Below are 27,482 nucleotides of genomic sequence, written 5' to 3'. Positions count from 1 at the left end.
CAAAATTATCTGAAATCTGAAATGCAATCAGCCCCGAGAGTTTCGAATAAAGGATACTCAGCAACAACTTGAATTTAAATAGGTAAAATGCTCCACAACACTATATAAATGTTACATCAGTGTTTTGTTGAGTGCTTCATTGGAGCTCTCTATCTGTGATATGGCTTCAGTAGGATGGTTAATGGATATATTCTTTTTGTACAAACTCAGTTTACCTATACTTTCAATTCCAACTGCAGTCACCCTTGGGCAGCCTAAGCTGCAGTTTTATCCACACCCACCATCTGAGCCACTGGACAATTTTCCTATCTTTCTCTCCATCTATGGTTTAAAACCTCACTCTTCTTTGGTGCTCCATCAGGTTCCATAACTCATTCCTAATGATCCTATCTGGTTGAGAACGGTGTACAAATGAACTTGGAGAGAAGTTGTTTTGACTTGAGTACTTAACTGTTTCAGCTGCTGGGTTATGCAAAATAGTCCAAAGTATAAATTAACTGTATATATTTAACATAACCACTATTTCTGGGAACAGGAGTAGGCCATTTAACTCATCAAGCTTGTTCTATCATTCATTAGATCTGCGATCTAATTCCATATATCTGCCTTGCCCTATATTCCTTATACCTTGGCCAACAAAAATCTATCAATTTCAGTTTTAAAATGAGCAAGTGATTTAGCATTAATTGCCATTTACAGAAGAGAGTTTTAAACTTCTACCTCCTTTTGTATGAAGAAATCTTTTCTAATTTCACCCCTGAAGGACCTGGCTCTAATTTTTGACTGTGCCCCCTAGTCTGAAAATCTCTAACCATGGAAATAGTTCCTTCCGCCCTGTTCCTCTTAGTATCTTGAAAGTTTTGATCAAATTCCCCTCAACCATCTAAATTCCAGAGTCTTAAATATATGCTGTTATTCCCCCAAGGCCTGTACATCCTTTCTAAGGAGTCGTGCCCAGAACACACTCAGTACTCCGAGTGTTGTCTACTCAGCTTTGTGTAGTGAGGCAATATTCTCTTGAATTAAGTGTGGTTAATTGCATAAGTTAGTATCAAATGTGTATCAGAACAAAATACTTAATGAAGTTTCTAGAAAAAAAAGTTTATGGCACTCTGCAAATGTTCACATCGGAAATATTTTTGGATGAAATGTCACAGACCTGAGGAATGATCTGAAACCCCTCAAAACCTTTGTTAATTTATGTCTGTCTTATTTGGCAGATTCATCGCATGGGGTGCCAGCCTTCAGCGACCAAGCAAATCAGCAAATGAATGGTTCTCAGCAGCCAGTTAATATAATGCATCCACCTGTTTTGCCACAGCCAATGAATGCACCACCCCAACCAATGAATGTCTTTCCATATCCAATGAACGTCCACCCACCACCCCCTTTAATGCATTTCCATAATCCGTTCATCCACCCTCCTCCTCCACTGAATGTGCATGCAGGAATTCCTTCAGTGCAACCAACTGCAGCTGGAAACCTGCCTAACAGCCCACCTCCACCACCGCCTCCGCCTCCACCAGCCCAATCAGTGAACTATGCGATTCAGCAGCATGACATGGCACAGCCTCAGGTAAGCAAAAAGATATGAATGCCGTTTTACGGTGTTCAAGTCTGGGAGATAACTGAGAGCAGGAGGTAGTGTTCTGTCAGTGTTTCCAGGGACTGTCTAGGCTTGCTTTTCCAGTCGATTGGAAAGTTTGCAGACTAGGTTAAATGTTAGGCGAATGCAGTTCATTTGTTTGCATGGTTACAGCACTTTTCTCTGGGATTCTTTTACTAGTTAATATATTGAAAGTTAAAAGAGCTTCCAGAATAATAAACGTTTTTTAAAGGATATAATTCACCTCTGCACATTTAATCCAGACTTGTAATCCATTGGAAAGCATTCTAGTCATAACAGAAGCCTCCTTATTAACATAACTGGTTTTGTCCCAGTATCATGTATGCTATTCCCATTCTAACTTTTTAAAAATACGATGAGAAATAGCCAAAGCAATTTGTTGGATTGTATTGACTGCAACATTCTGGAGGTGACATTGAATAGAAACTGAACTGGACCAGCCATATTAATACTGTGGATATAAGAATAGGTCAGAGGCTGGGAACTCTGAGGCATGTAACTCGCCTCCTTACTCCACAAAGTCTGTCCATCTTCTACAAGGCACAAATCAGGAGAATGATTAAATGCTCCTTTCGTGCCTGAATGAGTGCAGCTCCAACAACACTCAAGAGGCTTGACACCATTCAGGGCAAAACAACCTGCTTGATTTTGGCACCCCATCCACAAACTTAAGTATTTACTCCTTCCACCATCAACACACAATGGCAGCAGTCTGTACTAATATAACATGCACTGCAGCAATTCACCAAGCCTCTTTCAACAGCACCTTCTAAACCCAGGACCTCAAACCTAGAGTGACAAGGGCAGCAGATACATGAAAACACCACCACCTGCAAGTTCTCCCAAGTTTCACACCATCCTAAATTAGAAATATGTCACCGTTCCTTCACTGTTGCTGGGTCAAAATCCTGGAACTTCTTCCCTAACAGCACTGTGGGTCTACCTACACTACTTGGACTGCAGCAGTACAAGAAGGTGGTTCATCACCACCATTTGGAGATGGGCACCAAATGCTGGCCTTGCCAGTGACACTTGCATTCCATGAAGCAAGAAGGTGAATTTGGAATTTAGCTTTTGTAAGCACAGTTATGAATTGATTGTGCTACTTTACTAGTAACCAAGAGTTGATAGACTAAAACCTACCATTTGAATTTGTAAAATTGAATGCAATAAATCAAATAAATATGGCACGCACCATAAATCTTCCAGTTAAGTTTTGTTTGTACATTTTTGGAAGTAACAAATGGCATCGCTACTTCAGCTCAAGTAGTTTTTGCTTAGGACATTTGGACTTGATATTCTTAGGGTTTGTTTTTTTACAAATATATAGTTACACTTACATTTGTATGTGATTTGCATTACTTTTGTAACAAGACTTGATCTGCTTATGCCATCTAGCCATTAACATGGGTAAATGCCAATGCTGTAACATTGAGAGAATGAGCAATTAATACATTGTAAATACAACCTGTGCATGCAAAGCTCAAAACAGTGTCCAACATTAGATGTGATTGGACAACACACATTAAACAACCCTGATTGTGCTAAGAATTACACTGAAAACCAATTAAGATTGTTAGTCCGGCCCACAGTGGGGCTCACTTATGCATACTAGAAGCCACACACATTCACATACAGGGCCCTGTCCTTTGCAGACAGAAAGAACATGCACACTTTGCACCTTTTTCAACCAAAGCTTAGGGAACAGTCATTCCCTGGTTCATTCCCTAGGGCAATGCCTTGAATAAACTGTCAACCCAACCAGTTTGAATTTGAACAAAGCTAGCAGTTAACTGTTCTATGCTGCATTCTCCATGGCAGCACCTCCACCAATCAGAGTCCACTTATACGAACATACAAATTAGCAGGATTAGGCCACTTGGCCCCTCGAGCCTGCCCCACCATTCAATAAGACCATGGCTGATCTGAATGTAAGCTCAAACCCACATTTCTGCCTAACCCAGATAACCTTGCACCCCCTTGTTAATCAAGAATCTATCTAACACTGCCTTAAAAATATTCAAAGACTCCGATTCCACCACCTTTTGAGGAAAAGAGTTCTAACTCTCAGAGAAAACATTTCTCCTCATCTGTCTTAAATGAGTGACCCCTTACTTTTAAACAGTGACCCCTAGTTCTAGATTCTCCCACAAGAGGAAACATCCTCTCCACATCCACCCTATCAAGACCCCTCAAGGTCTTAAAGGTTTCAATTAAGTCGCTTCTTACTCTTCTAAATTCCATTGGATACAAGCCGAACCTGTCCAGCCTTTCCTTATATAACAACCTGCCCATTCCTGGTATTAGTTTAGTAAACCTTCTCTGAACTGCTACTAAAGCATTTGCATCTTTCTTTAAATAAGGTGACCAGTATTATACATAAAACTCCAGATGCGGTTTCACCAATGCCCTGTACTGCTGAAGCATAACCTCCCTACTTTTGTAATCAATTCTGCTCTTAATAAATGATAACATTGTATTAGCTTTCCTAATTACCTGCTGTGCCTGCACACTAACCTTTTGTGATTCATGCACTAGGACACCCAGATCCCTCTAAATCTGAGTTCTGCTATCAGTCACCATTTAGATAATCAGCTTCATTTTTATTCTTCCTACCAAAATGAATGATTTCACGTTTTCCCACATTATACTGCATTCACCAGATCTTTGCCCACTCACTTAACCTATCTATGTCACTTTGTAGCCTCCTTACGTCCTCTTCACAATTTACTTAACCACCTATCTTTTTGTCATCAGCAAATTTAGCCACCATTCCTTCAGTCCCTTTGTCCAAGCCATTTATATAAATTGTAAAACGTTGACGCCCCAGCACTGATCCCTGTGACACACCACTCATCACATCCTGCCAACCAGAAAAACACCCAGTTATGCCAACTCTACTTCCTGTTAGCTAGCCAATCTTCTATCCATGCCAATATGTTACCCCCTACCCCATGAGCTTTTATTTTCTTCAATAGCCTTTGATGTGGCACTCTCTCAAATGCCTTCTGGAAATCTAAGTACAGTACATCCACCGGTTCTCCTTTATCCACAGCACATGTGACTCAGAGAACTCCAATAAATTGACCAAACATGATTTCCTTTTTACAAAACCATGTTGACTCTACCTGATTGCTTTGAATTTTTCTAAGTACCCTGCTATAACATCTTTAATAATAGCTTCTAACATTTTCTCTATGACAGATGTCAGGCTAAATGGCCTATAGTTTCCTGGTTTCTGTTCCCCACCCCCCCCCCCCCCCACCACTTTTGATTAAAGGAGTTATATTTGCTATTTTCCAATCTAATGGAACCTTCTCCGAATCTAGGGAATTTTGGAAAATTAAAACCAGCGCATTAACTATCTCACCAGCCACTTATTTCAACACCTTAGGGAGAAGTCCATCCAGACCTGGGGATTTGTCAGCCCACAACCCAAACAATTTGATAAATACCACTTCCCTGGTGACTGTAATTTTCCCAAGCTCCCCCCTCCCTTCCATTTCCTGATTTACAGCTATTTCCGGGGTGTTACTGCGTCCTCTATAGTGAAGACCAAAGCAAAGTACCTGCTTAATTCATCCGCCATCTCTCTACTTTCCATTATCAATTCCCCAGTCACACACTCCATAGGACCAACACTCAGTTTGTTAACTCTTTTCTTGTTTAAATATCTATAGAAACTCTTACTATCTGGCTTTATATTACCAGCTAGCTTTCTCTCATACTCTAATTTTTTCCTCCTTACTAATCTTTTTATCATTCTTTGCTATTCTTTATATTCTTTCCAATCACCTGTCTTTGTGTAATCATATGCTTTTTCTTTAGGTTTGATGCTGTCTTTAACTTTTTTTAGTTAACCACAGACGGTGGGCCCTCCCCTTGATGACAGATGAGGAGAATTTTACCTTCTCATTGAAATGTATATATTCTGTGTATTCTGAAATATCCCTTTAAATGTCTGCCACTGAAGCTCTATTGACATATCCCTTAACCTCATTTGCCAGTTCACTTTAGCTACCTCTGCTTTCATGCCCTCATAATTGCCCTTATTTAAGTTTAAAATACTAATCTTAGGTGCACTCATTTCTCCATCCAATCATATTATGATCACTGCTACCTAGAGGTACCTTCACTCGGAGGATTGGTTGCCAATCAATCAGCGCTGTTTTCTCATGCAGTATAAATTGTTGTTTCCCTGTTACAGTTGTTAATTTTTTGTGAATTACCGTGATGAGCGCAGGATGAAAAGCTTTTGATAGCATGTCTCTTTTTTTTCAGCATTACAGGTTTCCTAGTTATCGCACAACCTTTCGTCTTGTATAGTTTTTTCTGGGGTTTGGGTGTACAACTCACCATAAAACCTGCTGGTAGCGTTCAGGTTGCTGATTGTGTAGCTATTTACTTTGATCAGTTTTAAAACAGGAAGACAGGTGTTCACCCATTAGCGATGCTCACTATTAGCATTTGCTGAATTTCTGGTGACGATACTGACTTACTTTGAATCATTGTAATTGCACTACTATGTTATAAAGGCATGGTCCAGACTTATTTTGTCAAGCATGTTGTGAAAGGCTGAATCCAGGATTTGCATGAGTCCATGTGCTGCTATCAGGTGGATACGAATGAGAAATAAGCAGATTACTGTCTTTATATAAATTCAGATTGGGTGAATACATTTTTTTTTATTAATGGTGTCAGCGTGCTGCATCCCTGGAAGGCCTGTATGAGGATTTCTTTATTCTGTGCCAAAATTGTTATGTGATGCCAGCACATATAACTAACTTCATTCATTGAATTGTTTCATATCTACATCAGACGGCCACCTACATGGAGGAAGTTGACTACTCTAAGTTGTGCCTGCTTGTATTGAAGTCATGTTTCTGGGGTATAATGTTGCACATGAGGACCTGAGTTTGTGCACAATAGCCCCAAAATGTTGGAATGAAAGCAACCCATTGATTTTTTTTCACCCCTGTTGGCACATCATAAAATTAATGCCCACATGTCATGTTTTTGTAAAATCTATTCACATAACTGTGTTTGTGGGTTTTCTTCTTGCTGCTTCTATGGATAACTACAAAACACTTAATATTTTGCTTCACTTTTTAGATCATCCCTCCTCCGTGTAGTGTTCCAGACGTGGATTTGCAGAGCAATACTGCTTCTGTACCCATTCCAGCTGGAGGGCCTGGCAAGACGGTTCAAGTTCCACTTTCTATAGACATTTCCACTTCAACTTTTCAGTCTGTGCAACAGGTCTTCGCATCTCTTTCAACTTCAAAACCTACAATAGAAAAAGAAAGCTTGAAGGAAGAATTTGAACCAGAAAAGCTCAAAAAGGACAAGGCAAGTCCAATGGTATCAATGATTGCTTTTTTTAATTCCAATTAATTAAGTTATATAAGAGAGCTATAGCTACATTGTTAATTGAATGTGAGTTTTTTTTGTAACATGGTTATATATTAGTTTCCAAGAGATCTATAAATTGATATCAATTTTATTTTTCAGTTCTGTGTGGTGCATGCCTATTCAATGATTAGGATTTGTTTCCCCTTATATTTTTTGCGTCTGTACGCCTTAGCTTGTAATCTTTTTAAAACTTTTGAACCCATTAATTAAAAAGCATACGTGGGGTTTGTATAATACAGTATCATTGTTCCTTGATGCACATTACATTACTGCCGTCCATTGTTGATGTGACTGATGCTTGAACCTTCTGTTCCATATTTGCTGAAGTTATGCTTAATGTGGAATAAACAACTGAGGTACTTTTCCCGCCCAATGTATAGAAATGTACTATTCAAGAAAGGGCTGTAGAAGAAGTGAAACTAGCCATCAAGCCTTATTACCAAAAGAAGGACATTACCAAGGATGAATATAAAGAAATTGTCCGCAAGGCAGTGGATAAGGTAACATCTTAAAATGGATTGCAGTTTTACACAAGATTGTTGATGCCGTTGAAGATTATGATTGAAAGGAAATATATTTTTAGTGGGAGAGAATTAAGATAACTCCACCACGCAGGAATATGTGCCTTGAATTTTAACACTTGGTTACTTGGTTATTCATTTAGTTATCACGTTTTTTGGTTGGTAGCCCTAGTGCACTGAGGTAAGGGAGAATAAACAGGTGTAGTTCTTCACCTGTAGAGATTTATCCTTTTACAGTTCCAGTCAGCTACTCTAAATATCTTTTGTTGCACCTACAAATATGTCGGTAGTAGGAACACAGAAAGCATAATAAGAATAACATTAATGAGCACTTCAAAAGTATTGACTAATCAAGGAAATGCAGCAGGGATTTGTAAAGGAGGTCACACATGACTATTTAATCAAATTCATTGAGAAAATTACTGATTAGATGCACAAAGTGATTTCAGTAGATATATGTTTTTGATAATATGCTATGATTGATAGAGAGGAGCAAATAGCTGTTTTAGATTCACAAGATTTGGTTTGTGCCATGCCCAGGAATAAGTTGGATCTCTTTCCTCCGTCGTATAGATAAATGATTTGGACATGGGCACCGAAGAAGTAATAAAAGTTGCAGTTAGCTTGGGAATTTTGCAAATGCAGTTTAAATGAGGACAAATGTGAATTGGTACATTTGATAAAAGAAAGAATGGAAGTATACCCTAATTGGTTAACTTCTTAATTAACTGAAGGTATAGAGATATATGGGTACAGATAAACTTGACTTTTAAGTGAAGAATTACAAGTAGAAAAAAATTCTACGGTGGACAGCTAAGATTTGGATTTTATACATAGAGGTACTGAATACAAAATTAAGGATTAATCTCTATGAAACACAAAACCCTGTTGGAGTACTATATGCAATCGTGGGCAGTCTAGGACCATCATAGTAATAACATGCAATGTAGGATGATCTTAGGCATTCCCTTAGGATCGAGGATGAACATACAAAATTGGAGCAGAAGTGGGCCATTCGGCCCCTCAAGCCTGCTCCGCGATTCAATAATGTTGGCTAATGTTGTTTGCGTTTCAAATTCCATATTCCCATCTACTCCCGATAACAAAAATGCTCTATCTCTGCCTTAAAAATATTCAATGATCCCATCTCCTGAGGCACAGAATTCCAAAGTCGTACAACCTTCCGAGAGAGAGAATTTCTCCTCATCACTGTCCTAAAAGGGCAAGCCCTAATTTTAAAACAGTACCCCCTGGTTCTGGACTCGCCCACAAGAGGAAACATCCTTTCCACATCCACCTTAACGAGACCATTCAGGATCTTATATACTTCAATCAAGTCACCCCTCACTCTTCTAAACTCCAGTGGAAACAAGCCCAGTCTGTCCAACCTTTTCTCATAAGACAACCTGCTCGTTCCAGGTATCAATCTAGTAAACCTCCTCTGAACTGTCTCCAATGCATTTTACATCCTTCCTTAAATAAGGAGACTAAAACAGCTTATAGTATCTGAAATGTGTCTCACCAATGCCCCGTATAACTGGAGCATAAAATCCTTACTTTTATGTTCAATTCCTCTTGTAATAAAGGATAGCATTCCATTAGCCGCCTTAATTATTTGCTGCGCCTGCATACTAACTTGTTGTGACTCATGCACGAGAAACACCTAGTGCGCCTTGGAATTCTGCACTCGTTCTCTGTGATCGTAATACTCTGCTTTTTTTCCTTCCTGCCAAAGTGAGCAACTTCACATTTTCCCACATTATACTCCATCTGCCAGATTTTTGCCCACTCACTCAATCTATCTATATCTCTCTGCAACCTCCTAATGTCCTCTTCAACCTACTTTCCTACCTATCTTTGCGTCATCTGCAAATTTAGCTATCATGCCTTTGCTCCAGTGGGATTCCACTCACCTGCCAATCAGAAAAAGACCCATTTATGCATACTCTGTTTTCTGCCAGCCAGCCAATCTTCTATCCATGCTAATATGTTGTCCCCTACACCATGAGCTTTTATTTTCTGCAACAACATTTGATGTGGCACCTTATCAAATGCCTTCTGGAAATCCAACAACCTCACGCCTACAGACTCTCCTTTATCCACAGCGCATGCTACTCCTTCAAAGGACTGCAATAAATTGGTTAAACATGATTTCCCTTTCACAAAACCATGCTGACTCTTTCCAATTATCTTGAGTTTCTCTAAGTACCCAACTATAACCTCCTTAATGATTGATTCTAACACCTTCCCCACGAAGGTCAAACTAACTGGCCTATAATTTCCTGTTTTCTGCCTCCTTCCTTTGAACAAAGGGGTTATAGCTGCTACTTTCCAGTCTGATGGAACCTTTCACGAAACTAGGGAATTTTGGAAAATTAACACCAAAGCATTGAAGACCTCAGCCACCTCTTTTAAAATCAGACGACCCTACAATTAAGTCCATCAGGACCCGGAGACCTGTCAGCCTGCAGCTCCATCAGTTTACTTAGTACCACTTCCCTAGTGATTGTAATTTCACCAAGGTCCCCTCTCCCTTCCACTTGATTTTTTGTATCCTCTATAGTGAGGACAGAAGCAAAATATTTGTTCATTTCATCTGTCATTTCCTTATTATCTCCTATTAACTTCCTATTGTCACTCTTCAGAGGACTAACACTCACTTTACATACTCTTTTCATTTTTAAATACCTGTAAAAACTCTTGTTACCTGTTTTTACATTTCTAACTAGCTTCCTCTCCTATACTAATTTCTTCCTCCTGATTAACTTTTTGGTTATTCTCTGCCGTTCTTTATATTCTGACCAATTATCTGACCCGCCACTCATATTTGTGCAGTTATATGCTTGTTCCATAAGTTTGATGCTTTCCTTAACTTCTTTAGTTAACCACGGTGCTGGGTGAATTTTTCTTTATAGTAGGAATATACTTGTGTATTTTGGAATATACTTCTACATTTTGAAATATCCCCTTAAATGTCTGCCATTGCTTCTCTGTTGATCTGTCCTTTAGTCTAGTATCCCAGTTCACTTCAGCTACCTCAGCTTTCATGCCTATATAGTTGCCCATATTTAAGTTTAAAATGCTAGTCTTAGACCCCACTTCCCCCATGATGCAAAGTTTAATCATTATTGTGTTCACTGCTACCTAGGGGTGCTTTTACCCTGAGATCATTAATTAATCCTGTCACATTATACTATAGCAAGTCTAATTTAACCTGCTCTATGGTTAGTTCGAGAGCAATACTATCTCGAAAGCACTCTATGAACTCCTCATGCCGGCTACTCCTGCCACTCTGTTTTTCCCAGATTAGATATAGACTAAAATCAACCATGATTATTGCTGTCCCTTAAGTACCTAATATTTTTTCTTGTATACTGTTAGGGAGCCTGTAGATTACTCCCACTAGTGACTTCTTTCCCCTACTATTCCTTATCTCTGCCCAAAACAATTCTGCATCCTGATCTCCTGAACCAAGGTCATCTCTAACTATTGCACCAATGCCAACCTTGATTAACAGTTCTACCCCTCCACTTTACCTAGCTTCCTATTCTTCTTGAATGTTATATACATCCCTCAGTATTCAGGACTCAATCCTTGTCGTCCTGCAGCCACATCTCTGTAATGGCTGTCAGATCATATTTATTTACTTCAATGTGTGCTATCAATTAACTTACTTTGTTATGAATGCTGCGTGCATTCAGATACAGAGCCTTTAGTTTTGTCTTTTTGTTATCTTTGTAACAACTAGTCTTAACTGTTGGTGTATTCTTAGATTTTTTTCTTTCCGTCTATTCCTGCCACTCTCTGATCCTCATTTCCCATATTACTATTTTGCTCTTCTGCTTTGACTCTGCCCCCTGATTTGCTACATCTACCCAAGCTTGATCCCTCACCCAATTGTTTAGTTTAAAGCCCCCTCTACTTCCCTAGTTACGTGGCTCACTAGAACACTGGTCCCTGCACGGTTCAGTCGTAGACAGTCCCAACAATACAGCCCCCACTTTCCCCAATCTGATGCCAGAGCTCCACGAACCAGAACCCACTTCTCCTATACCAGTCTTTGAGCCATGCGTTAGTTTCCCTAATCTTATTTACCCTATGCCAATATGCATGCGGCTCAGGTAATAATCCAGAGATTATTAACTTTGAGGTTCTGCTTCTTAATTTGGTGCCTAGCTCTTCATGCTGGCTATGCAGAACCTCTTTTCTGCCACTCCGGTTCGATGGCTTCTGAGATGGCTTATAAATTTAATGAGCAATCTGCAGGCTCTGCCACGTGCAAGACAGGTGGTGCTTGGCGGATTGGATGGGTGAGGTGTTTCAAGGTTTGTGTGCTCTCTCTGAAGTCTCAAATTGGTCTTTGCATGCTCCTCATGAAGCCTTTTGAGGTGTTCGCTGCACTCCCAATGAACCTTCTCCAATTTGGTAGGTTACAAGCCAGGGACTCTTGAGTCGGCAAGGATATTTGATCTCTTCAAGGATCCTTTGAGGATAATGTGGAGGGGAGAGTATAGTAATGACCAGAGATTGTAAAAACCAGGACTGCATTCATTCAAGTAGAGAAGATTACGAAGATGTCTGAGGGTTACAAAATTCTGAGAGGACATAACTGAATACTGGCGCTTACTTTGGTTGAATTGGTAAAAAGGGGCATAAAGTTTAAGGTCATTCCTAGAAGGGCACAGGAGGAGGTTAGAAGAAATATATTACTACATGTGACGATTAAAGCTGATTTGATTGGCAACATCTTTCTTCAAGTACTTTTTATTTAAGGAAGAGTTAGTTAAACACTTAGGAAAAGTATTCAAAAGTAAAGAAAGAAACAGGAATGGGGATAGAATAGCTAGCTAGCCCGAGAATAGAGTTAGTAGCGGCAGGTGCAACATGTTTAATCTTGGAGACGATGGCAACAGTGGATAGACTGAGTCTCCAAATCCCAGAAAAGTGTTGAGAATGTCGGGTTGTAAACTGTTATGCTTTAAACTGTCCATTTACTTAGAAGATAGAGATGGGGTCTCAAAGATAGCATTTCTACTTGGATTCATGTGATTCACGTTGCCATGGAGATGGGCTTTGAGAGGGGGAAGAGTCTAAAATATCCTTGAGAATTCATAAGGTTAGTCTGCCAGGACCCGGAAGAGAGATATCAGCTATAGGCAGCAAGGTGCTGTGGCTCACCACGCAAGAATGCGGGTGGGAGCTTGTGCTTGGATTGAAAAGACCAAATTCATGAGGAATTAAAACGAGGCTGGAAGATTCACCTAGTTTGCACTAGAGGAAGGATTTCTGGGGAAAGAACTCATTGTGAAAGATAATTCTGAGATTATAGGTTACCAGGTTGAGAAAGGAAAAGAGAGAAGTAAACCCTCGGGAGCTAAGAATCACCTTGGACTGGTTCCAGGAGAATTAAGTGCCTACTTAAAGGGCAGTGTAAAGTATATTGGTGAAGTGTGTTTTTTTGGTTGTGCTAAAACTAAAAAGGGATAAGTTCATTTTTGCGTTTTAAGTTATAAGTTGCCTACAAAAATAGTATTTATCAATAGTGTTTTTAATCTTTTGTTGGAGTAAAAGTCTTAAAAGAGGAAATTTTGTCTTATCCTTTCAGCTATTAACTGGAAGTCCAATTTTTTTAAATAAAATCTCTACGGAGATTGAAACAATTTGGAACCTATTAATGAATTAAATGCATTGATGCTCTCAGAATTTCGAACATACTACATTTCAGCTGGCACTTTTAAAATACTATTTAACAGATGGGCAGAATGAAGTACGACATATCATAGTTAGCACACCACTGTAAATTAATCTGCAAATAAGTAAAGAAAGTGGCAAGAAAGAAAATGTCCATAAAAGTAAGCAAACAAATGTAACAAGCACAGCTTCCAGAGAGGAATAGAACTGCTGGCAGAAAACTAAGGGAGAGCCTTGGAAACTGCCACTCAAGCCAGGCACACCCATAGAATGGAGGAATTTCTTTTCCTTCGACCCCCTTCATTAAATGAAGAGGCATCAAAATGGCAGAAACAATCTTACTGAAACATAAAATTCTGAGAGGACTGTGGATGTGTATGTTAAAGGCCGAGATGATCAATTTTTGGGCTCCAAGGGAATCAAGGGATATGAAAAGAAAGTAGAATTGATGAAAAAGTTCAGCCATCATCTTGGAATGGTAGAGCAGGCTGTTTGGGCCTACTCTTGCTCCTATTCCTTATGTTCAAGTAGGTGCAAGACAACACGCCCAAGTGGGCAACAATTATGTCAGGTGCTGAAATCTAAAGAAGCACTAGAATCCGCAGCATTTGATTAAAACACAGATAGCATAGAAAAATCTATCCCCAATGTTCAGGCTTTCATCACTGCCCTAGGGCCCCACATCCATGTCTCATCACCCATTGCTCCAGTCAAGCTGAGCAGAAATCTGGAGTAGTTGGAAGTGGATTACCTTCAATCTCTACCTCCCTCCACAATGGCTGTCTGCCCATGTGATACCTGAATCTCCTATCCTCACTGGTCTATATTTTCTTATGTTAGCATTCTTCCTGTCCTTCTGGCGAAATTTTACAGTAATTGGCTGCCCACCCCTTACATTGAGAGGAATTTCCAGGCAGAGGCAAGGCCCCTCTTTGTTAACTCCCATTCTCCCACCTTCTCTTCACATACTTTTTTTCCCCTCCTTTTTCCCTGCAGCCTTCCCCTCAGCCTCCTTGCCTCCTGACCTCTGCCCCTGCCTGGTGCCCTCTCCTGTTGTTCACCCTCTTCTCCCCACCATCCCCACCATTTAACCCTGCTTGACCAGAAAAATTAAAATTAGGTTTGATTACCCCGTGAAAGCTGTGGGAGGAACAATTTGTGTAGTAATATTTGACGGCTTTTATTCTTTGTCTTATAAGATTATAAGAAAAAGATTTGATTGTGGACTTAACTCCACTTTCCTGCCTGTCCCCCATAACCCTTGACTCCCTTGTCAATCAAAAATCTTAAGAGTCTTGGAGTTATTTATCCTTTTGTATAATCTCATGCTGAATAATTTTGTTTTCAAATTGAGCAATTGCTATCCACTACACAAATGCACAATTGTTGAATAGATTCATTGTACCTTGTATGTTTTGTTCCTTAGGTTTGCCATAGCAAGAGTGGTGAAGTCATCCCAGGAAAAGTAGCCAATTTGGTAAAAGCATATGTAGAGAAATACAAACATGCAAGGAAAGGGAACCCAAAGCAAAATCCTGAGGAATGCAGTATCATTGGGAACAAATCTTTTTAAATAATAAAATGCTGCAGCAGATTGGTTACAAGTGTTAACATGAACCCAAAATAGAATGATGAGTAGGAACTTTGTTATCTATTGGTTCATATATTTTTTTCCCTACAAAGATTAGGTGTTTTTCTAAGATCGAAACATTTGAGACAACACAATAACGTGAAATGAAAGCATGCTGTTGTTAGTTATTTGGAGTTGTAAGGACACTTGCGTATAATATGATCTGTCCTGGCCCCTCATGTGGGTTGTCACTAGATCAGTTGTATAAAATGTGATATTTGTTAGATGATTTCCTAATGTATCAAATTATCTCTTGCTGATTTTTTTTTGTTAACTCTAGTTAAGTGTTTTTGTAAACCGTTTGTATGCTGTACAAAAGCTTCCAGGTTTAACTGGAAGGATCTGGATCATGTAGTTGCACTAAAGACTGGCGTCTGAGGCTGATCAGCTGTTTTAGTGCATATAGGTTCTAAACAAAGATGATTGCTTAACACTGCTAGGACTGTTGCTCAGTGGGGAAATGTTTGATAAAAGATTTGATTCTATAGTTTCATTTTTGAGAAAAGCGGAAAAGAATGGTTAAAAATGTGAGGAGTATTCTGTAATACTTGCCCAACACAGCAAAATAAATTTTCTGCTGCTTGTCAAACTAGTTTCTGGGTCTTGATGGACGCATGTATGGGTTTAAATATACCCAAGTTCAGATAGCAAATGTAGTTTTACTCCAAATGTAGCATCCTCTATAAGAGTTGAATTATTTTTGGTTGATATTCTGTTGATAATGACAGTTGTATGTTCTGTTTAAGGTAATTATTTCATCTTTGGTGCTGACCTTGTTCAGATACTTCTCATACAAATCATGACAATAGACAATTTACCAGATTAGATTAGTCCTTATTATTGAAATATCACATACATATATATTCTAAATATAAAGCTTCAGGACTTTATTATCAAGTGAAATGTATTCTTTTCAGTATTTTCAAAGGCTCACATTCTGAATTTCTACAAATTGCAAATCACTTTTGTCAGCAGTGCTTAACCATATTTGTATTGGAACTAATAATTATGTAGAACAATACCATAAAGTTGCTTCTAGTTTTTGATCATCTGCTTTTGAATATCCCTATACTGGGCTTTCCTTTAAATGCTTTCATTACTGCTACAAGAGACTTGACACTTTCACAGTAGAACATACTTGCATTTTTGAGAAAAGAGCCAACTCATCAGGAAAGCAGCATGTTATGTATTTCATGTTGAAGATATCAATTTTGCTAAAACGCTTTACACGCACAAATTTTATGAATTTATGAACATGGGAAATACATTGATTCCAGGAAGATAAGGATTGTCAGTTTATGCCCTTCAAGATGCCAGATTAAAATGATTTTCAACCTCCTAATAGTTACGTTAGTTATGTTAAATCTATATAAAACATTGGTTCAGCCTCAGCTGGAGTATTGCGTCCAGTTCTGGGCATCACACTTTAGGAAGGATGAGGAGGCATTAGAGAGGGTGCAGAAAACATTGCCAAGAATGGTTCCAGGGATGAGACGTTCAGTTACGTGGTAGAGTGGAGAAGTTGGGACTGTTTTCCTTGGAGAAGAGAAGATCGGGAAGAGATTTAATAGAGGCATTCAAAGTCATGAGGTGTCTGGTTATAGTAGATAGGGAGAAACTGTTCCCATTGGTGGAAGGATAGAGAACCAGAGGGCACAGATTTAAGGCAATTTGGAAAAGAAGCAATGGGGACGTGCTGCGTGCAAAAGTTTTTCCTCAAGTGGTTAGAATCTGGAATGCACAGCCTGAGCATGTGGTGGAAGCAGAGTCAATTGAGGCTTCCAAAATGGAATTGGGTCATTAGCTGAAAAGGATAAAGTTTGCAGGGCCAGGAGGAAACAGCAAGGGTGTGGAACTAGGTGAACCAGAGGGTTAATACAGACTCGACGGGCTGAATGGCCTCCTGTGCTGTAACCAAGCTATGATTCTATGCTGAAATATATTTAAACAATGGAATATCTTGAAAGTTAAATGTGCATACCCACAGTTGCTTAACAAATTAATTTGCAGCTTTATGTAATGATGTTTAGAATCTTAAATATTTCACATTCTTCATTCTCGTACTACAGAATGCCTATCCATTGCAGTAGAAAATTTGGTGTTATGGAGAAGTTTAATTAGATTTTTATGAATAAATGAGTAACAAGGGGTATTTGTATTATTTCTGCATATGATAAGCTCAACAAAAGCTTCCACAAGTGGTGCTTTTGTAAGAACCCTTAAAGCAGTTGCTCATTTTCAGTGGACTTTGCTTGAATTTCCATACCTTGTAACATTGGAATGCATACTTTTTGCTTAAGTAATTCAATAAGAGAGGGCCTTTAATTGTTGTTTCAATGGGAAGAAAGTAAGGTCTCTTGGATTAAAGAAATTGCTGGTCATACCTTTAATTTCCACTTCAGATTGAGAGAGATTGTGCTTCGTTATCCTGGAGAGGAACAATGTAGGAAAATGTATTAAGAGGTTCACTTTGTTGGGTGAGAAGAGACAGCTTTACATCCTATTACTTCAGGCTCAAAATGCATCCACAACTCATTACACCTAAACCAATCCTCAGGAAAGAAATTGTCAGGTTCATTCCCCTATTATCCATGCATTGTATCCTAGGACTAATGGCAAACATCAGCTTGGGGTGTTTTTCCCCCTTCTGAAGCCATTGACTACAGCTGTTTTTATGGGGAGGGGAAAATGTATTTTCATGTCCCATTTTTCATCGTGACCATTTGCGGTGAGTTTAAACATGTTAATTGGCATGGTTAATGATAACCAATGCTAATCTTGTTCTCATACTAAATTTCTTGGGCTTGGCCTAAATAGCCAAGTGGTTATGGTACTGGGTTTGGAACCTCAAGATCAAGAGTTCAAATCTCACAATGGCAAACTATGAAACAATGTAACTTCATCTGAAACAGATGGAAACATGTTTGTACTTGAAAGAGTTACTAAATTTCCTGCAGTGTCATAAGATAGGAACCATATTTTTTTCTCTGTAATCAAGGGGTGCTTAGACCAATTGTTAATCTGTTGCCATCCTGGTTGAGATCAGCTAACTCAACACTGACCTGAATTCTGGGTCTATTTGATCTGGGCAGCACAAATGTACATGTTCACACCAACTGAGCCACTTAGAGAAGAATGCCTGTTTTAAGTGTTAGGCAGTGTTAGAATCTCAATTGTTATTGATATAGGTCAGCTTCAGGCCTCACCAAGATTCCATACAAATTACCTGCAAGTGATAGCTACACAGTTTAAATTCCCAAAGTAGATAGCCCTGCTACCAGAGGACAAGCTGCTTCAGGATCCTTGAAGATGTATATCTTCATGATTACCTTTGTGCAGGGAGGTAGCTGTGAAGCTGTTGATAAATCGTTTATTGAAACCAAGGATCTTCAAAACTAGGTGAATCAGGATAGATCTTTAAGATACATATTCCAGAGTCTCAAAGTCAATTTTGACTAGTCTTCCAGGGAGTGCTAGTAATGAAAATGGTACAATGGTAATGATAACATTGAGTAAGATGATTTTACGGTTACACCATGTAAAAGCTTATCTTTGCCATATGTTTTTTCAATCCTTACAACTAGATTGACTTGGCACGGCACTTTCTAGATGTACATCTCTGCAGCAGCAGGTAGAAGTAGACATTGGTTATGGTGGAAGCCACTCAGTAGTGGGCATTGATGAAGTAGTAATGGTAGGTTTGTCATATATTGTTTCAATGATATGCAGTTGATATATCCCTTTTTGTCATTGCCAACCAGGATTCATTAATCTTGTTTTTACATACATCATGGTCAAGTGGATTGAAGTTGCAAACTGTAAGGATCATAATACAAGATGCATGCAGGATGTTCCAAAAGGCCCATCATCCATCTGGAATTTTCCAAACGAATGAATAGCAGATCTTTCCAGCAGTAAGCACAGTTTAGCTGATGGTTATCTGCACAAGCTTTAGTCCTTAGCACATGTTAACTGAATCCTCCTAACTTCTTAAAAATGATCCTTTTATACAGAATATGTTGCATAGAATAATGTAGAAAAAAATTGCTTACGTTTAATTTTATAAACAAAGTTCTGTATTCCTTTCCCTTCTCTCTGATTTGGTGATTTATCAATTTCCTACTAGAATGGTAGATTGGTACAGTGTATTTCCTGGGTTGCTAAATTAACATGTTTGACCTATTTTTGTAAATAGTCCTGTTATTTGATGTACATAGTTTAAATTAATAAAACCATTTTGGTTTGCATTGTAAATACTTTATTTACCAACATTTTTCTGCTCCCATTAAGACAAAGACATTGGATCAAAATCAGGCTATTTCCTGACTTCATGCTTGTCTCTCCACTCGTTTGGTGGTGATGAAGAAGGGTATAAATTAATACCCTCTCTGTGATGGTTTTTTATGGGTTGGATGTATTCTGCTATACTTCGTTACACATTTCATGTGCTCCATGGTCTGATAAAAAGAACTGCATTGTTATGCTTCATGTTCTTGCAATGAAAACAAGAAGTTTAAAAATACTCAAACCAATTTTTTATAGCACTGGTCTTAGGATATAATTCTCTTTTTTTTAAAACTTATTCACAGGATATGGGCTTTGCTGGCTGGGCCAGCATTTATCGCCCATCCCTAGTTGCCCTTGAGAAGTGGTGGTGAGCTGCCTTTTTGAACTGCTGCAGTCCATGTGGTGTTAGGAAGTGAGTTCCAGGATTTTGACCCAGCGACGGTGAAGGAACTGCAATATATTTCCAAGTCAGGATGGTGAATGACTAGTAGGGGAACTTTCAGGTGGTGTTTCCATCTATCTGTTGCCCTTGCCTTCTAGATGGTAGTGGTCGTGGGTTTGGAAGGAGCTGCCTAAGAAGGAGCCTTGGTGAATTCCTGCAGTGCATCTTGTAGATGGTACACACTGCTGCCACTGTGCGTCAGTGGTGAAGGGAGTGGATGTGGTGCCAATCAAGCGGACTGCTTTGTCCTGGACGGTATCCAGCTTATTCAGTGTTGTGAGAGCTGCACTCATCCAAGAAAGTGGGGAGTATCCATCACACTCCTGACTTGTGCCTTGTAGATGATGGACAATATTTGGGGAGTCAGGAGGTGAGTTACTCATTGCACGATTCCTAGCCTTTGATCTACTGAAGATGGTTGGGCCTAGGATACTACCCTGAGGAACTTATTGCTGAGAAAGTGAAAAACTACTGACAACCCACAAAATGACCAACATTCTGCCACAGATAAGGAAACTTCATCCTTTATGCAGCAATTCATTAAATAGACTAGCATTATAAATGGTATGACTACATTGAAAAGTGAACCATATCAATGGAAAACAATAATGGATCGAAATTCTGATCTGCGAACTTCATATATGAGAAGTGGCAAATGGAATTCAATCTAGAAAAGTGTGAGGTAATGCATTTGGGGAGGGAAAACAAAGCAAGGGAATACTCAATAAGCAGCAAGTTATTGAGAGGTGTTGAGGAACTGAGACACCTTGGAGTGCATGTCCACAGATCCTTGAAAGTGGCAGTGCAGGTGGACAAGGTGGTCAAGAAAGTACATGGAATGCTTTCCTTTATTGGATGAGGTATTGAATACAAAAGCAGGGATATAATGATAGAACAATATAAAACACTGGTTGGGCCACAGCTGGAATTTTGTGTACATTTCGGGTCACCACATTACAGGAAGGACATAATTGGTCTGGAGAGAGTGCAGAGGAGATTTACAAGAATGTTGCCAGGTCTTGAAAATTGCAGCTATGAGGTGAGATTGGATAGGCTAGCGTAGTTTTCCTTAGAACAGAGAAGGCTAAGGGGTGACCTAATTGAGGTGTACAAAATTGAGAGGCCTAGATGGGTTAGACAGGAAAGACTTTGTTTCCCCTAGCTGAGGTGTCAATTACCAGGGGGCATACATTTAAGATGATTGGTAGAAGGATTAGAGGGGATATGAGGAAAAGCTTTTTCACCCAAAGAGTGTTGGGCATCTGGAATTCACTGCCTAAGTTGATGGTTGAGGCTGAAACGCTCAACTCATTCAAAAGGTACCTGGATCTACATCTGAAATGCTGCAGCCTGCAAGGCTATGGACCAGTTGCTGGAAAGTGGGACTAAAATGAGTGGCTAGTTTATTTTTTCTCCTTTCGGCTGGCACAGGCACAATGGGCTGAATGGCCTCTTTCTGCACTGTAATTTTAATATGGTTCTGAGCGTGTTTAACATGCTTGGGAGTGAACCTCATTGTTGGGAGCAACCACCCTTTAAATGTTAGCTCTGGATCACAAATAATTTCCTGGAGAACATTAAGATAAAAGCAGAATACTGCAGATGCTGGCAATCTGAAACAAAGACAGAAAATGCTGGAAAAATTCAGCATGTCTGACAGCACCTGTGGAGAGAGAAACAGAGTAAACGTTTTGAGTCTGTATGACCCTCGGGTAGGGTGTATTGGAATACATCAGGAATGAGCAATTCTAGTCAAAGGTATCAAAATTAGGGACTTTCCACTGAGCAGAGTAAGGGATGGAGATGGATTTAAGAGATTTTTTAAATTATTGAAAGTTTAGGGTGTAAGCAGTGAAAGGTTATACCTGCTCAGCTGTAAATCAAGACAAATGGGTTAAACTTAACCAGAAGAAAAAAGGGTCAAGTTAAAGCATTAAGGATTATTAGAACATGGAACCCTTTAACACCTGTGACTAACGAGGTAGAATGTGACAATTTAACAGGGAGCTGGATAAGTGTCTGGAGAGTCTTAGTCAAAAAAAAATTGTGGGGCCTGCATATAATGTTTGCCATCGATGGAATACGGCACCTTGCAGCATAGACTTGATCTGAACCCATCATCTTTTAGCTGGCTAGCGTGGACTGTAAAATTTTTGTGCAGTGTTTTAAGTTTGATTGGTAACAACTGAAGTATAGGTGTCCAGCCTCTGCACCTGAAACAAGAGTTAGGCGCTTGTTAATGCCTGTTCACTGGACATCTTCTCCAAATTGCACTACTGGCTGCATTCAGAATAACCAAATCTACATGCAGCCTAGCCAGCGCACCTCAAATGTTTTTGAGGCCGCCTCCTAACAAGTAGGTTTTTATGAAATATATTTACTGAATGTGGAGCTCAGAGATCCAGGAGTGCAATTGGCTGCACAATAGTCCCAAAGAGTACTACCAGCCCCTAGTTGGCGCTGTCCTGGTCACACTTTCTTTCCTGAGGACTGCTTTCAGTGATGCAGTGATCAGAAATTTAAATAGGCTTCACTGATGACGTCCTTGGGGATGCACAACAAGTATCTGCAGCTTGCCAGTGTCATTTAAATGAAGCTTGCTGTCCAATACTGGATGTATCTCAGGACTACCTGCTCCAACAGTGATTATTCTTTGTGGCCAGTTTACACTATAAATATCAGAAACTAAGGATAAGCTCAAGCGGCTACTGGAAACCTTAAGTTTCATAAGCTCTTAGAATGTTTTTTTTTTTAAAGAGAAATTTAGTATGTCCTGCTGTTGCTATTTTGTGTGGAAAAGATGCACTTCCAGTAGCAGATGTCATGGCCAAGATTTACTTGGTTACGAGTCATGAGGATGTGATCTAAAGCAGTCTTGTCCAATAAAATTAGCACGAGCTACACTTGGCTGATTGGGAGCTCAGAAGTAGTTGGTTGCATTTTTTATTGGTAAATTGAAATGAGCAATGGACACATTGCTGGACATGTGATCTTAATACATATGCACATTATGTATCTATATGCAGTGTTTTTTGGTGCATTTGTTGTTTTTAAAAAAAGTGACAAAAGCAGAGTGGGGCAAATACCTTTTAAATGTTTTTTGTATTTACTTATCAGCTATAATGGTGAGTAATAGGTAAAATGCTGGACATGTAAACATTAAAAACATTGTATGGAGAGAGGAGGTGGCATAGTGAGCTGCTGTATCCAGCAGTAGAAAGCAAATCCAACCAGTGATGGACATCTTCAACAATCATGTGTTACGACCAGATGAAGAGGAGTCGAAGCATTCCCTTCTTTTCCCTCCTTGTTTAACTGCAACAGGGTTCTTTCCTTTTGGATAAGGATATCCTTGCCAATTTGTGTACATAACTGTTTATGTGATATAAAGAATCAATCGGACGGGTTTTCTTGAGTTTAACAAAGAAAGGTAGTTTATTTATACTTAAGCCAATCTAAGGAAAATCATGGAATACACTCTGACTTCCGCATGCACGTGTGTGCACACACTTGAAACTCTCTCACACACAAACACAGATTATAGAGGAGGTTAGATTTGGTCAAATTTGAGTTAGTAAAATTAAAAGTTCACAGTTGGTAGCTTGGTCTTCAGTGGCTGCAGGTAGAATCCGATGATCTTGCTTCCAGGGCTGAGGCAGTTTGAAAAGCTATAGCTGGTATTTCTTCCTCTCTCAAGCCTCTGCTGTGAAATTGAAATCTTTCTTTAAAAATCACTGTCTACACCAGAAAGGAGACACAGTCAAATTAATAGACAGGGTTCAAGCTTTTAATTGCATGGAGAGAGAGAGATGGACAGGAGCTTCCACTGCACTCAACTGCTAGTCCAGTTCCGCTGGAAAAACATGCTTAAACACACCAAAGAGCTTGGCTTGGCTTGTGACTTCTCTAGATGCCAGTAATTCAAACAATAGTTGTATATTTCAATTGCAACTTGATTAAATAGAGTAAGGGAGTTGTCTCCGAAAGAGGTCATGCTGGCAAAAGCAATCGACTTTTGAATGGTTTGTTTTCAGTTGTTGAATACTGTTGATGCTTCTATAGATGTCTTTGATAAGGCAGAAAGGGTCCCCCTTGTGGGGTGGGGGTGGGGCAGGGGGGGTTGCAGGGGATGGTCATTGTCTTTGGTGGGTTTTGCATAGTTGCCGATTCCTCTCCATAGGGTTTGAATTTGCAATATATATTGTAACATAAATTACTATCAGCCATCTTGATGTAGGTTGGAATCACTTCAGTCTGTTTCAAAGGATTTTTTTTAGTCTATTTCCTGTTTCCAGCCAATTGTCCTCACTTATCACCCCACCAGCCTCCGCATTCAAAGGATCATCCTCCACCATATCCGCCAACTCCAGCATAATGCCACCACCAAACACATCTTCCCTTCACCCACCTCCCCCCCCCCCCCCCCCCCCCCCGTAGCATTCCGCAGGGATTGTTCCCTCCGGGACACCCTGGTCCACTCTTCCATCACCCCTTATACCTCAACCCCCTCCCACACAACCGCAGAAGGTGCAACACCTGCCAATTTACTTCCCCTCTCCTCACTGTCCAAGGGCCCAAACACTCCTTTCAAGTGAAGTGGCATTTCACTTGTATTTCCCTTAACTTAGTCTACTGCATTCGTTGCTCCCAATGTGGTTTCCTCTACATTGGAGAGACCAAACGCAGACTGGGTGACCACTTTGCAGAACACCTTCGGTCTGTCCACAAGTATTACCCAGACCTCCCTGTCGCTTGCCATTTCAACTCTCCACCCTGCTGTCATGCCCACATGTCCATCCTTGGCTTGTTGCATTGTTCCAGTGAAGCTCAACACAAACTGGAGGAACAGCACCTCATCTTCCGACTAGGCACTTTACAGCCTTCCGGACTGAATATTGAGTTCAACAATTTTAGATCATGAACTCTCTCCTCCAACCCCACCCCCTTTCCCCCTCCTTTTTGTTTTTTTCCAATAATTTATATAGATTTTTCTTTTCCCACCTACTTCCATTATTTTTAAATGTAGTTCCATCCATTGTTTTATCTCTACCTTTTAGCCTTTTTAGTTTCCTTCACCCCACCCCACCCCCACTAGGGCTATATGTACCTAGCTCGTCCTGCTTTCTACCCTTAATTAGTACATTCCTTTAGATAATATCACCACCTTCAACACCTCTTTGTCCTTTTGTCTGGGACATCTTTTGGTTATCTCCACCTATCACTGGCCCTTTATCCAGCTCTTCTTGTCCCACCCCACCTCCTCAAACCAGCTTATATTTCACCTCTCTTCTATTTTTACTTGTTGAAGGGTCATTCGGACTCAAAACGTTAACTGTGCTCCCTTCCGCAGATGCTGTCAGACCTGCTGAGTTTTTCCAGGTATTTTTGTTTTGGATTTCCAGCATCCACAGCTTTTTGCTTTTATTTTAATTTAAAATCAATATTTGATATAATAACATCTGCACAACCTGGCAATTAGCCAGTATGATTCACGTGTGTTCCGGATAGAAAACTGGGCAGACCTCAAGTGCTGAACAAAAATTTGCAGTAAGTCTGCTGTTTTGCACTGAACAATGATAGATGCTCAATTAACAATGAAGTATTTAACTGTATTGTATGCAAGATGTTTTCTAACATGTGGCTAAAAGCCTGTGAATTTATAGTGATATTCCTGGGGATCTAGTATGGTATACACCCCCATTTATAACATAACTTTTTTTTCCTCAGCTCTGTAGATGCAATTCCATTACTGTCCAAATTCCTTCAGTCCAACTTGCAGCACTAATCACAAATGGCACCTCCGGTCACTGGTGTATTCTCAACCACTCTAGGTTTTACATGGTCTTTTGACCAGATCTGTCGAGGAACCTATGTATTGTAATTAATGGCTTCTTGAACCTTTGACTTAAGTGGTCACTTTTCTGGCTCTGTGTTAGAAGAGGCAAGGTTCAAACCCTACTCCAGACAGTGAAGACCAGTACTCTGAATTTTTGGTTCACATCCAGTGGATGTGGATGACCCCCAGTCTCATTACACCATTCATGGGAGCCCATAAAACTTTCCCACCATGTGGAAACAACTAACCTATTGGCTGGTATAACAATAATTCCACTGTAGAAGAACTGCCTATGTTACTACCTACCAGCCTTTGAATCCTTCTGCTGTAAACTATTCCAAGAATCCATCTTTTTGAGTAAGTTACAAGAGACACCTGCCCCTACTGGATCCCAACTGCAGGCTGAACTTCATAAGTGCAAAGGGATAAAGAACACTGCAAGGGGACTTCACTGCCATTAAAGTAGACTAAGCTTGCGAACGCACAAATGAGTTTCCATCATGCTTCAGAACTTCACCCCATATGTAAGTTTCAAGATTAACCTATGTGACAGATTCATGCCAAAAAGGGAGCGCTCCAGTTGACCACAACTGCTCACTAACTAGCCTACAGTGGGATTTAACAAGTGCTTCTTTACTAAAGCATAGGCAGAGCAGGATTAGAGAGCTGGTGATTAATAGCATGGTCAGCAATGTTGAACATGGGCATCTAGATCATGAAGATGGTTGGCATGTTACAAACAGAAGGTATATCTAAAGTCCAGATATGAGAATGTAAGCAACAGTTGTGTCTATCCTGGTTAGGTTACAATTCTACAGACTAACAACCTTAAAAAAATTTCACCTCATATCGGTCTTAAATGAGAGATCCCATATTTTTAAACTGTGCCCCCTGTTCTAGTCTCTCCCATCAGGAAAAACAGCCTTTTAGCATCCATGCTGTCAAATCCCTTCAGGATCTTATAAGATTACCTTTCATTCTTCTAAACATCAATGGGATACAGGCCCAACCTGTTCTCATAAGACAATCCCTTCAACCCAGGAATCACACTCAAACCTCTACGCTGCTTCTAATGCAATTACATCCTTTCTTAAATGAGACAACTGCAGCAAAACTTCCCCACTTTTATATTCTATTCCCTTTGCAATAAATGACACCATCCCATTTGCTTTCCCAATCATTTGCTACACCTGCATACCAATGTTTTGCGATTCATGTTTCAGACAACCAGATCCCTTTGTACTGCAGAGTTCTGAGATCTCTCTCCATTTAAATATTATGCTGTTTTTCTATTCTTCCCACCAAAATGGATAGGTTCCTATTCTCCCACATTATACTCCATCTGCCACACTTTGGCCACTCATTTCACCTATCCATTATCCTTTTGCAGACTCCTTATTTCCTCTTCACAACTTATTCCTATCTCTGCGATTTCCTACCAAACTAGTTCCAAGGCATTCCAGAGCTCTGCAGCTGAAGCATGTAATCAAGTTATTTGATGATCAACTAATGACTATGTTCCTTGGGTTGGGAAGGGATGCAGAACATCTGTGGGATTGAGGTTGCTACAAGATTATGCCCTTTGAGTATGTCAGTCAGTAGGTTGATTATTCTGAACTTCCATCATGTAGGTCCCCAGTTCCAAAGGGCCACTGCTGATGGCTAACTGACAAAACAACCCACCACACTAGTAGAACCTAGAAGGCTAGACCTGCCTCGGGGGTTGGTATTTCATGGTCTTAGATTCCAATTATTTTCTGTAAGACCCATCTAAGTGTACTTTCACACTACCTTCCATCTTGCTATGGAATAGTATTTCAAACTGAATAATGAGCTGTAAGTAGTAGGCATAAATTTAAAATCAAAGGGAAAAAAAAGGGAGGTTGGGAGAATTTTTTTCAATAGGTCATTTGGAATGTCCAAATCAATCAAACAATTCTGGGAGAATAATTCAGAATTTTCAAAAGGGAGGTGGGTGAGAGTTAGAAATTTGAAAGGGCACAAGAGTGGGACTACGTGGATAGCTTTTCAGAGCT

General features: G+C 39.8%; 1 protein-coding gene across 10 annotated transcripts in view; it reads left to right on the top strand.

The window, feature by feature from the left end:
- scaf11 (SR-related CTD-associated factor 11) overlaps positions 1-27,482 on the top strand; it is a 117,718-nt gene that overhangs the window by 63,344 nt on the left and 26,892 nt on the right. For 7 of the 10 annotated variants that reach the window (XM_041215757.1, XM_041215751.1, XM_041215758.1 and 4 more), the window contains 5 exons: positions 1,221-1,576; positions 6,740-6,988; positions 7,420-7,539; positions 14,678-14,728; positions 18,643-19,126. In XM_041215757.1, coding sequence (XP_041071691.1) covers positions 1,221-1,576; positions 6,740-6,988; positions 7,420-7,539; positions 14,678-14,728; positions 18,643-18,780 — 914 coding nt within the window. In that variant the 3' untranslated portion in view covers positions 18,781-19,126. Of the gene's footprint in view, positions 1-1,220; positions 1,577-6,739; positions 6,989-7,419; positions 7,540-14,677; positions 19,127-27,482 lie in introns of those variants that run through there. The other 3 variants (XM_041215753.1, XM_041215755.1, XM_041215754.1) reach the window with 3 other exon arrangements.

Source organism: Carcharodon carcharias, chromosome 21 (genome assembly GCF_017639515.1).
Source record: "Carcharodon carcharias isolate sCarCar2 chromosome 21, sCarCar2.pri, whole genome shotgun sequence".
Lineage (NCBI taxonomy): Eukaryota > Metazoa > Chordata > Chondrichthyes > Lamniformes > Lamnidae > Carcharodon > Carcharodon carcharias.
The sequence above is the reverse complement of the archived record's forward strand: the minus strand, read 5'-3'. Positions and strand labels throughout refer to the sequence as shown.